General features: G+C 36.5%; 1 protein-coding gene across 35 annotated transcripts in view; it reads left to right on the top strand.

Annotated features, from left to right (window-relative positions):
• The window catches only part of ABI3BP (ABI family member 3 binding protein), a 232,156-nt gene that overhangs the window by 181,267 nt on the left and 37,487 nt on the right, over positions 1-13,402 (top strand). For all 35 annotated transcript variants that reach the window (XM_039856992.1, XM_039856985.1, XM_039857007.1 and 32 more), the window contains 4 exons: positions 2,802-2,867; positions 4,565-4,639; positions 11,290-11,367; positions 12,880-12,984. In XM_039856992.1, coding sequence (XP_039712926.1) covers positions 2,802-2,867; positions 4,565-4,639; positions 11,290-11,367; positions 12,880-12,984 — 324 coding nt within the window. The remainder of the gene's footprint in view (positions 1-2,801; positions 2,868-4,564; positions 4,640-11,289; positions 11,368-12,879; positions 12,985-13,402) is intronic.

The following is a 13,402-nucleotide window of genomic DNA, read 5'->3' as shown; positions in this document are numbered from 1 at the left end:
GGATTATTCCAGGATCTGATATCATTATGAATTATAAATATGAATTATTATAAATATGAATTATTTTATAAATTATTATAATTATTATATTTATATATTATTATAATTATTATCATTATAAATATGAATTATTTTAGTATATTTATGTGATATACTATATACTATATTTTAATTATTTTCTTATGTTTTGAGGATCCTTAGCTACAGCCTAAACTAAACCACACTAGGTTTCACACTTTTCTAGATTTGTGCCAAGGATCTTGAAAGTGGGCTCACCAGAGGTTCATTTACATGAGGTGACAAAGGACATCCTAGGAAAGGACACATCTTAGGGATGAGAGCAGCATCCACAACCTGGCCCAGCCCAATAACCCTGCTTGGGAGTAGAGGGTCAGCTTTAGGAAAGGCATGTTGTGTGTCATTAGGAATACCTTTTGGCTCAACCCTCATCAACATGTGCCTGAGTTCTGCTGAAGTTCAACTTATGTTTTCCACATGTTGCATTGCATTGCTAACATCAGGTATTAGCAGCACAGGACAGCACACAACAATTTGAGAGAAATGCTGTAGGAATAAAATTAATCCTCTTGATCTTTGTACTCTGCGTATGCATGCACCACAACCTGTCCAAGCCCTCAGCCATGGGGCCTGAGTGCTCCAAAGTGCTCTAAAACCTATGGCACGAGCCTGCTAGAATCTCCAGTACCTCTCCTCTGTGGTATCCTGGCCCTTTAGTCTACTGAGACAATTCCCTGCAGCACTCTACATCCCTGAAATATTCAAGCTCCTCTGCTTTGCCCTTTTCATAATTATCAACAGTAGAAATCCACTTGGCCAGAGGCAATTGCGGAATATTTTGATGATTTTACTCTGTTCACCCCCCTGATCCCTACCCCACCCAGGGAAAGCTAAATCCTCTTTTGCCTCTCTCTATACTGGGCAGAACACGGGTCCTTTGAGGTAACCCTTGTCTGTTTATTTTTGATGTTATTTTCATACAGTATTTGTAATATTCGTTTTAAATAGATTTTTATAAAACTATTCAGATATGAAGCCATCTTTTAAAATTATTTTATTGTTAGTCACCAAAGAGTATGTGGATATGATGTTTACATAATTACATTGTCACAAAGCTCCTTTGTCTTCTTTAGTTAAAAACTGAAACCTTAGAGCAGTTTTCTCAAGGCCATTTGTTATTTGGTAATGAGCTATCTGAGTAACTCACAGCCTAAATTTAAGTTATATTTTAGCTCTTTTATAAAAGTTCTTTCTAGATTTAAGTAAATACTGTTGGAAAAAATTCTGATCCTGTGGCCTTGAAATAATGAATATAGTCCTGTGTTCTGCTCTAAGTCTCTTTTCTGTATAAAATTTTAAAATTTATATTTGTTCTAAAATGAGACTAATAAGAACCATGATTGTTGCAGTTCTTTAAGTGAAAGCAATCTACCATGGAAGAAATTAACATAAAAAGCCGAAATATGTTAAATTGACAGAGATTCCTACCATGCTCAAAAAAAATTAAAAATGTTGGCTAATCATCATCATGCATTTTAAGATGTGCAAGAATTCATATTTTATAACATCAGTACCTCTGTTCACTTTAGTTATTATACTTTGAAAGGCCCATACTAAACCTACAGAGAATTTCAGTATGTGTCTGCTGTTTTTGGCCTGAAGTATGGCAAAATCCTGCTCATCAGTCTTTACTTTGGGAGCTTATAAATGAGCTATGTTATAATCTGTTTTGCAGGTGGTTTTTTTTTTTTTTTTTGACTTGGTAGGCAAAGCATTGCTGATTTATGGTTACATAAATACCCGGTCAAGATGTGAGCAAAACCAATGAAATGATGTAATTTACTTACATAGTTTGCAAGAAAATTTCTTTCCAGTGTTAGCTAAACATTACCAAGAAATTCGGAAGCAGGAGGCAGAGGAGGGAAGGGAAGGACAGACCAATTCCTAGATGAATGCACACTTTAAAACCTTAAGAAGCAAAAATATGTCAATTTAGTTTCTCATAAATTTACCTGCTTATAGTGGTTATTTAGTTTTTTTTAATTTATTCAAAAAATTTTCAGTAGGAGTCCTCACTGTCCAGGCCGTTGATTGAGCAGGAAGTGACAAGTTGATGTGTTGGTCCCAAAGTTTGTCTGAGCTCTTGCTCTCCCTCTCTCAATGGACAGAATAGCAGAGGTCATTTTCTCTAATTTCTAAAACTTTAATAGATGGCACTAAGTGACTATTTCAGGGTTTATGAGTTAAGACAGTTTGATAAAGATCACATGTTTATAATTTTTCTTTTTACTTACCTAAAAACATTTTCCTTTTCTCCTTTAAGATTACCTGCCTTCTTTGGCAACATAATGTTCCACAGTGACTACCTAATTGAGCAATGTGGAAAGACTAACAGATGGATGAATGAATGGATGGATGGACACATGGACACATGGATGATGGATGAATGGATGGATATAGTTGGCTTATATGTTTACCGTGTTAAGCAATTATCTGGTAAAATGAATGCCCTTGAAAAACATGAACCAAATGATAACTCTTTAACACACATTACAAATGACCTACCTCATTCTGATAATGTCTGTCTTTAATTTCAAGTCATAAATATTTTCACATTTTATTTTCCTTTAGCATCAATTCTGTAATACATAATTGGAGGTTGCAGAATGTTCTTTCTACTTCTATGCGAAGCGTACAAGCTGTTGGTCCCTAGGGTGCTAAATCTTCATTTAGTGGGCTTTTGAGTGTTGGTTATTAAATATGAAGCATTTCCTCTGTTTCAGCACCACATAGATTGTACACTACTCCTGTGAGGCCCAGAACACCAGACAGAACACACACCCGACCTGGTAAGTTGTTTCTTTTTCTGACGAATAAATAATCAGCACATCTGAGATGATAGGAAATGTCCCAAAACACCCAAATGTGCCAAAGGAGGGCTATGTTTTCTTAAATTTAAATAAAGGTCATAAAGAAATTCTGATTTTTGTGGATAAGTGTAGAGGTAATGATGAATCCATGGAAGTGACAAGACTTGACTGAGGTTCTTGAACAGGATCAGATTCAGAGATCACTATGAAACTTTATCAGTATAAAAGTATTTTAAAAATACTATTTGTGCATAAATCACACACGCGCACACAGTCTAATTTTCATGCCAATTATAGAGACAGCATTAGCTATGACATATTACTCGCTTTCAAATAAATGTTATTTATTTTTTAAGAAGACTGGTTTCTTCAGTATATAAGGCTCTTGTTCTCAGAAAACGCTTGTACTTGATTCCTTCATATTACTCAAAAAAACAAACCACATCTTAAAAGTTGTAAATAAAAAAAAAATTGATAATTAAACATTGGAAAATACTTTAAATTTAATAAATTCTCCAAAGGTTCTATAATCTCTCTCACTGGAGCTCATTAGAGAAAAGTTAACTGGAGGTGTTGATTTGGTCCATGTAAATTGCTTCTATGCTAAAGCACAAGTTAGACTATAGACTCTGGTGTTTTCTGCTCTTTATTCACTGTGATTCTAAGAAGTTTTCTTGAAGTTTTAAATGACGAAACTGGCTTATAAATTAATGTTCATGGTGAACATCTCACCAGGCACATGAAAGAAAAAACAAATAATATTTTCTATCTTTTGGTTTATGGAAAACCCATATATATCTTTTTTTGATTACTCCTCCAACTCCTAAAGATAATTAGGCACAGAAGTCTTTTATAAACAAATATATCTCCATGCAACTTTTGTATCATAACAGCTGTTGATGGCTTAATGTGTGGCTGGTTATATTAAACACTTCTACAAAATAATGAAACAGAGGCAGTAATGGCTAACATTGACCAAGGGCTTGCCATATGTCCTGGGGTACAGTGAGAGGAGCTAAGGTATGAAAAGAACTAGGAAGAAGATTCAGAGTCAAGCAGCTAGGCTTCCGTGCTTGCTCTCTTAACTGCAATACACTTGATGCTTTACCTCAAGGAGTCTTCTAAACAGAGGATAAAATAGGTGACCTCTTAAAGTTTTGGTAATGCTATGGCTCTTAACAAAGCAGAAGAGAAATCTCAATGTTTTTATCAGAGTTCTGTGTACAGTTATGGACTCGTGCCATGATTATCAAGGAGCATCTGTACCTAGAGACTCCTGAGAAAGGGCCACAAACTTATGAGTTATAAACTAAGGATATATCAAATAAATATACTTCAAGTTTGGGTTTTTCATTGGAATAGGTAGTCCTGATCTTTCTTCTGTTCCATTTTGGAATCTATGTAGTGCTTATAAATAAGGTAAGATATTTCCCATTTAGAAGTAGAAATTTGATCACCTCCAAGTATGAACTCAAGTCTTTATTCCCAAATCCAAGTCTATGATTGTTAAATCAGAATTGTGGTTTTCTGTATTCTGCACAATATTTTTTGGTAAGCCATCATTTTTTTTATTGTCTGGTTAAATGATTTACAATTCTCTGGGAAGTTTCGGTTTTCTTGGCTGCAAATTTTTAATAAGAAAATGTCTGAACTATTTATTTCCCACTTTATTGTAGTTCTGAATAAGACAACTACAAGACCTAGTAGACCCAAACCCAGTGGGACACCCAGAGGAAACGGAATGGGAACAGGTGATAATCACAAATTTATTTCCTTTTGATACCACCAAAACTATAAATGTTTTCATTCAACTTTTATAATTTTGTTGAAGTCACACTTCAATAATTTTTTGGAAGTTCTTAGCTTAACTGGAATTGAAAATTGTAATTCATTCCAAAATCAAAATTTCAAATGTCTCTGAAAACATTAAAAAGGAATTTTTCACCTTTCTAAATCCAGACCACTAAATTAGCTGCCATATATAGTCTTGATTCTTTAAAAGATCCTGATTAATATGAATTACTGAATTAAAATATCAAAATAGCTGTTGCCCCTAATTTCAAACCATTTTCCATATGCAGGTTTGGTCTTTGAGACTGTAATGACTTCGTTTTAAAGTTTATAATTTCACAAGTACCATTATAATAATTTTTTTGGAAGACCTGCATCTGTTTGCAATCTGGAATATGATAGTTAAACATGAGCAATTAGCAGTTGATCACCATTGTTACAGTCATATTAATGTTACAAATCATTCAGCTTAATTAAATGGCATCGCCTTAATCCAGTCAGATCAATGGGACTAGGCATCATACAGATAACTAGGACAAAAGTTAAAACACCCAACTCACTAAGTGAATAAATAATACTTCTATACTTCAATATGGGATTGCATAATTCCACTGTAATATTTTCTAAATAGTACAAATCTTGCACTTGTGTATGTAAAGAAAGCAAGAACTTAGAGTTTATTTATTTGACCTATGATGGTTCCCTAATGAGAAAGAGATATGAATAATACCTGGACATAGTCAATGTAACAACATTCGAATTCATTTTAGAATGTGTTTTTTGTACTAGGTTATTACAATGTCTGAAGTTCTAGGAATTCCCTTCCCTTCAAATCAATTAATGAGGCAATTACTGTAAATTTCTGACTCATGAAAAGTAAGAAAGCATTCTGACATCTATTTGTGCTCAGCTGCTCCTTTCAATCTTCCCAACTGTGGGATTAGGCAATGCATGGTGTCTCAGATTGACATAAACAATCTAGCTCTAAACAGAGCCAACTTCTTAATATTCAAAGTAATTCCCTTGAGTTTGTCTAAGTAAAAATAGAAGAAAGCATTTACATCGACAAAGCAAATGAAAGAACAACTAGCTATGATCAATTTTGAAAGCCATCAACCTTCAGTACAATCAAGCATTGATTCTCACTAGGAAAATGCTAACTATCTTTCGAAGGGAAGACAGTCATTATATTTTAGTTTTTCAGCAATATAAACATTTTTTTCAGGGCCACAAACTGACATCTATTATTCTCTTGTGTAGATGAAGTGAACTATGTATTAACTGATCTAACTTAGCTTTAGAAGGATGATCTCGTTTTTTAAATCTTTTATGTTAATTTCAGGTATACAGTACATTGGTTAGACATTTATATAGTTTATGAAGTGATCCCCCTGATTACTCTAGCATCTATCTTGCTGTACACATGGCCATTACAATACTGTCGACTATGGAAGGATGATCTCTTACCAGGGCTTCTTCAATTTAATCAGTTAATTGCTGGTAGAAAGGGGCTGGTGGGCACAGGTAGACTAAGCTGAGCTCATGTTTCCCCTTTTCTTGCTCCACCTCCACCACCGCCCCCCCCAAAAAAAAAACAAAAACAAAACTGTTACACCTATTTTATGTTCTGATGTCTGTCTATTGGAATTTCCCTTCAGGGAAAGGCTTGCTGCCCAGCTACAGAGAGTGATGTCAACAGATAGCTTCCAACCATCAGCTCCTTCAGGGTCAGCCTCAGTTGAGAGAGCCTGGATTAGAGATCTGGGTGGCACATTTGCATATCTACCACAATAACACATAACCACCAAATGAAATTTACCTCAAAAATACAGGGTTGGTTCAACATTCAAACAAATTAGTGTAATTCACCACACTAACTGACCAAGGAGAAAATCATGTGATCACCTCAATAAATACAAAAAACAACCATTAGACAAAATTCAAAATTCATTCGTGCTAAAAACTCTCAGAAAACTAGGAATAGAAGGAATTTTCCTCACTGATAAAGGGAATCTGTGAAAAATATACAGCTAACATCATACTTAATAGTGAAAATCAAAGTGTTTTTCTCCTAATATCAAGAACACAAGCAAGGATTCCTATTTTTACAACTTCTGTTGGAAATAGTAGTGGAGTGTGTAGCCAGTGCAATAAACCAAGAAAAGAAGCAAATAGTATAAAAAATTGGAAATCACAGATGACATTATTTAGCATATTATAAAGGGAAAATGTAACAGCTCTCAGACTATTTGCCTAGGGCATGTTTTGAGAAATTGATAAGAAAAAAAAGAATGTTTAAAATCTATTCTCTCCAGATTATAGAATTACATGTGTCTACCTTACTTTGATTCTGCACAATTTCCATCTGATTTGTTTACAGAAACATTAAGTTTATTTTCTTTTCTGACTCAGTCCTACTATCTCCTCCACAGTCAATTCTAGCCTCTATTGAGTCTCAGTGAGACAGCATTTCTGTGTCCATTGATTCCTTATCCAACTTTGACGTCTCACAGAGAATATTTATTTTTATTATCCTTCTCACATACATTTTCCTATAGTTTTCCTTGCTGAAGTTTTCAGCCCAGATACTTTACATTAAAAAAAAATCTTGTTGATAAAGGAAATGTTTAGGATGTATAGGATCTATTTATGGTCTTAGGCCACTTAAGACTGTGCCTTTGGAAGGCTAAAGAAGGATTCTAAGGCCTCAAAACTATTGACCTTTGATTATTTGGGCCTCTGTAAAAATCTTACACTGATTTCATAAACTGCAGAAAATTTTAAGCCATCTTAAGCCAAGTTTCTTATTTCATAACGTTATTGGAAATATTTTTTCTGTACTATGTGCATTTCATACTGATATTTATAGATATTCCTCCACCTGAAAGTTAGAAAGTAGCCTTCAGAGGCTGAGGTTTTAGGTAAGTCATTGTTCCGGCACTCTGTTTTTTCATGGTTTCCAGAGCTGTGTCTCAGCTTAACTGATATGTTCTACATATTATAACTCACTTGAGATCTGACTCCAGAGATGCAACAAGTATGCACTAGACAGGGGATCACATAATCTACAGCCCCACAGGCCAGATACAGCTCATTGTTTATTTTTGTAAATAAAGTTTTATTGAAACATAGCTTGCTTTCACAATATAGTGGCAGAGTTGAACAGTTGTGACAAATATATATGGCCCACAAAGCTGAAAATATTGACTGTCTGATCCCTGATAGGGAAGTTTGCTGACCCTGTGGTAAGCAAGCTCCCCAACTTTCACCCTATAGAAGAAAGCCGCTGAGTTGTACAGCTATTCTTTCATACAAACAACATTTATTGAAGCACCATTACGTGCTAGGCAAAGTAACTTGGAAACCACTTTGGCATATGTGGTGTGACAGATATGTTCAGTACTGGAACCCTAGACTCCCCTCTCCACACCTGAGTGAGGTGTACGTCACTGCCTCAACATGGAGTTTCCTTGACAGCCAGAACCCAGGCCTTTCCAAGGGGAGGGATGTGTTTGAGCTATGGCTAAATCTTCCAGTCTGCTGTCTTTTTAGCCAGGTGCTAACACCTGGAGACAAGGATAAAGTGACCAATTATCCATAAATACCTCCCCTTTTTGGTCCCAGGGAATAGAGTCTCTGATACGTTTGGAAACTGATGCCCAGTTTACTGTTTCTTTGCAACGCTTTCGTTACCATGGTTAAAAATACCTGAACTATTACTTCATTTTTAACAATAAATTCCTAAGAGGTGAATTATGTAAATCCAGAGGGTTTTGGAGAACTCCCATTTGGCAATTGGGGGCTCACACTGAAGTTCAAGTGTTGGTGCTTCCAAAGCCAATTCTGCCCTTTAGAAAATATGTGGATTAATCCTGCCTGAGGGAAAAAGAATTCAGGTCACAATCTGGGCCAGACAGTTTGATCGAGTGCCAGTTCTTGAGGATTCTGTCTCTGCAGTATCTCTCCTACTGGCTTCCTCCTTTCCCTCCCATTGCCTCTCAGCTATCTTTGGCTTTCCCTTGCTCTCCTCTGATTCAGGTCAACAGAAGTTCACTGGTCTCCAGGCTCTGTCCTCATACTGCTGCCTGGCTGACATGCAAACCACAGCTAGGTGGAGGGAGGGCCAGAACTGGAGTTCAGTCTCCTGTCCCCAGTTCCATGCTCATTCTCCAAGCCCCACAGCTGCTTTTTATAGGACTGTTAACCAACGTTTTCATCCACTACTGGCTTTTACTGTCCTAAAGGCTTGAGAAAGTCCAGTTTATCAGTTGATATTTTATTGATTTGGGTATTTACATTTCAGGATCATAACAGTATGATCAGAGAAAATAACAGAAAATGGCTGGTTTCTATTGATTTCTCCCTTAATTAGAAATGAGGCCAGGAGAGTTTATTTATATAGTCTTATTCATAAAGTAATCCTGAAGAATTCTAGATTCTCTCCTAAATATCCATTTCATCAGCCCGTAGCTTGGTGAATCTGCATATGCCTGGGTTCTGTCAGCCTCGTGTTGATTCTGAGTCCCACAAATCAGTGGCATGCCTGGATTATACATGCTTGTCTGTCATGGCTATTTACTGCTTACACAGTGGTGGTACTTCAAACCACCCAAAAGATACGGTATAGGACTCTAGAGCTAAAGGCACTTAGAATTGTTATAAGGGATAAGAGAAGGAAGAAAATGGTAGGAGAATGACTCGTAGTCTGTACTATCCCACTTAGTGCTTAAGAGAGAGTCTTTGGAGCCAGGTGCAGGTGGGTCTGAATCCCACCACTTCTAGTTGTGTGTCCTTAGGCAAATTGCTTAATCTACCCTTGCCTTGGGTTTCCTCATCTGTGGGACCTGAATGGTATCTCCCACACAGAGGGGTTGTAAAGATCAAATCAGGTAATGAACATAGAAGGTGCTTGCACAGTGTTGAATCAGAATACTTAGTTTTTTTAAGGGTAAAAAAAAAAAATGGTGAAAGGCTGTAAAGAAGAATCTACTGAAGGCACACACAGCTACTAACCTTCTACAGCATATTACACATTCTTTATCCTCGAACAATAGTAGTAAATTAAATCTCTCCAAGTCAGGTTATCCCAGTGACACAGATAGAAGTATTTTCCATTTCCATATGCCATGGCCAGAGCAATCACCCAATGAGTCATTTCCCTGGCCCCATTACCACTGATAGTGGGGCACAGGAAGAAGACTAACAAACATTTGTTTTCGCCATGCGTGTGGAATTAGCCACAAAATAGTCATTGACTCCAGAAAGATTTTTTTTCCTACCACAATAAGTAACATGTAATTCAGGATTCCATACAAACAAGCACCATGATTTTATTTATTATCTCATATTCAAACAGCAGAATGTGGGATTGCAAGATTAGATTTCATAAATTAATGTCAATCATAATTATAATTTTAATAATGTTAATGATCATAACATTAATATCAATCATAATGTTAATTTATATTACAGTAATTATAATTAATAATTTAATTTTATAAATTAATGTGGGAATACTACCTAACAGAGCTCTGTTGTATATTTAATTAATATATTTGCCTGCACATTAATGAGATTGTGTAATGTCCCTACAGAGTCCTTGGAACACAGCCCTCAAAACAAGGTTCTGGTTGGGTTTGTGCTTGTCATTGTTAATGTACTAACTAGTATATTAATTAAATGTTCTTATTTTTTAATATGTGAATTATAGTAAGGTCCTCAGAGTATGGATTTGTTTTTTAGGGTAAGCCATTATATCTAACATGATACTTATTTTTTAGATCCTAAAAATGTCTGTTTCTATTCTTAATGAATAGAAAGGCTATCAGCCACATCAGGGATAATTATTTTATAATGTGAAAGAATAATAAAAATAAAATAGGATGAAATCTAAATCAGTTTTCTCTACGTTTAGGGCAGCCACTCAAACTCAAAACTCAGGAGAATGGCTGGGTAATAACCACCAGATTATGTTTGAAAAATTTAGGAGATAAAATATCACACAAAGTAATTTTCAGATCAGTTTCTTCCAAATAACAGTTTGGCGTTATAAGCCTGCCCAGGCCTAATTTACAAATCTCAAAGGTACAGATCCAAACTGTGGCATAACCAGCCAGGTGGCAAAGGCCTCTCCAGAAATATTTTAAAAGTCAATCCATTAAGTATAAACCCAAACACACTGGAATTTTAAGATTTTTTATGGGGCTAAAGTGGTTAAAGAAAAATTTTTTTAAAAAACCACAAAATGTATCCATGAATACTGGCAAAAAAAAAAAAAAGGCCAGTTAGTATAGATGAAATTCTCCTGGCGAAGCAGTACCACACAGGAAGGCAGTGCAGGGTGGGCATCATGGAAAATTAAGACAAAACCATAAATTATAATCAAATTTTTAACTCAAGAAAATATCATAATCAAGGAATGTAGGCCTTTGAATTTCTTCTGTATGTAGGTGGGAGAAGCCAATTAAAACATCTGGGCACAAAATCACCAGTGTCCTTGCTGTGCAAAGAATGCACATTATCACTGACAACTCTACCAAGTTTCCATGAAGAAGAATATTTGGCACATTTTGGCTACATATTTATTCCCTTTTCCTATCTCTGCTCATAGGGGTCAAGCAAGCTCTGAAGCCATCGGGTGCTGGTGGAAATGTGTCAGTAGACTCTACCCATTCCACAAAGAAAACAGGTAAGGAATAAGATGCTGACTCACTTACTCAGCTCTTTGCTGAAACGTGGGCAGTAACTACAGTATCACCTGTTGCAGCAAAAACAGCTGCTTCTGCCCGGCCCCCAAAGCGTTGGCATCGTGCTATTGGGACATGCGGGTTGCTAGGAAAACATTCGAAAATCTTATCTGTGGAGAAGTGAGAAGTGCTCTGTGCACAAATTAAACATTAAGGAGAACCTCTAATGGAGTACTAATTGAATAATTACTTCACATAACATTCTGAGAGGCCAAAATGGACAAATCCTGAAGAGTCACTGTGGGTTCTAGTTTTCATCATGTTCCAGCTCTACTTCTGTGTAATTTATTACAATATCCTTTTGCCTGAAGTGATTTATGTTTCTAATTTAAGACTATGCTCTATATTTTAGGCTAAAATTATATAGTCAGTGACTTGGAATATCTTTGCATTGAATAAGAACTCTGTGCTTTCTGAAAGGACACTGTGAAACCTACTCTGATGTATTAATGGCTGAGCTACAGATATTCTACCAGTACCACTCAGTGCCCCCATGCATACATGCACACACACACTTCCTGGTATCCTAAGAAGCACTTAAAGCCAGAGGGCATTTTCCTGGATTGTCAATTGTACTTGAAGATTTTTAAGCGAACATGTATTATGCAAAGAGATGAATTTTTAAGCTATAACAGAGATTTAAAAGAAAAATTGGGTTTAGGTAGACTGATCCAGGCACCTCTAGTCTTTATAGACTTTGTGCAAAGTAGATACCTTATGCAATTTTTAAATGATATTCTTCCCTCAGCCCTTCAGGTAATCCATTTAGAAAAGTGTGCCCTTACTCTGGGCTGGTAGCCTTGCATCAGGGCTTGTGAGTGGATGAGCAGAGTGAGTGTTAAACTTTGGCTCCCACCAGGCTCATACCTCTGGCCAGGTGCCCCTGTGTGGTGCACTGCGGTTCACGGCAACCCTGCTCTTCATCGGCACAGTGTTATAGCTTCTGCCATCAGGGCTCCCTTGTTGTAACGGTTTAAGTTCTGACAGTGTTCGCTTAATTCTAAATATATAATAGAGTTGGGGGATGGGGCGGATCACCCACTAAATAAGAAATTATATGCTTTAACAATTTAAAGCTAAAATGATGTAAGTATTGTAGTATCAAAATTAAAGGCAACTGGAGACAATGAAGCTCAGAAATGCTGCTGTTGAGTCTAGATGGGAAAATAAAGATGTTAAATTCTGTACATCTATACATCCTTTCAAAAGGCAAATATACCTACATATTTTATCTATAATTAGAGGATTTTTAATATGCTAATGTGCTTCATTATCCTTTGGTGTATTACGAACATTAATTTAGAAGAATATCAGAAAATATTACTCATGCACTTTTCTATAGAATCTATTTCTGTCATCAAACTACTAGCTGTCGAATGTTTTATTTTTTAAAAACCTATGATTTTTATAGAGCGAATCCTTATGACGGCCTTATCTGTATTATAATCTCTTAGCTACAACCCCAGGCACTCGTCACCCACCCTTGGCACCTAGACCGACACCCCCACGAAGAAAACCGTTACCGCCGAATAATGTCACTGGAAAGCCAGGAAGTGCAGGTATGTCAGTCTCATACATTCCTTACTCATCCATGATTTCGGTTTTACTAGCCAACCACAAGCCCTTCTTGGTGTAATAGTTCAGGCAATGGACAAGCCCTCAGTTTCTGTGACACGTGCCTGTGTTGGCCCTGAAGACCAGACATGGTAAATTACAGCTTTGAGAAATCGTATTCTGGATGGGTGGGGTGAAAAAAACCATCTCTGAGCATCTAGGCCAGTGTGCTTCTTAGTTGTTGTGTGCTTGAAGCCAAGACAGAAGCTGACTCAGGCCTTGGCATGTGTTGTCTCCTTCCCATAGTCACCTGGGATACTCATACTTCACCCTTTTCTTGAAGAAGCCTTCTCAAGCTCCTCAAAGTGGTCTTAGTATTGCTTCTCTGTTCTACTGGTCCTTGACACACTCTTGTGTTAGAGC

This window comes from Pteropus medius, unplaced genomic scaffold (genome assembly GCF_902729225.1).
Source record: "Pteropus medius unplaced genomic scaffold, Ma_sr-lr_union100, whole genome shotgun sequence".
NCBI lineage: Eukaryota > Metazoa > Chordata > Mammalia > Chiroptera > Pteropodidae > Pteropus > Pteropus medius.
The sequence above is the reverse complement of the archived record's forward strand: the minus strand, read 5'-3'. Positions and strand labels throughout refer to the sequence as shown.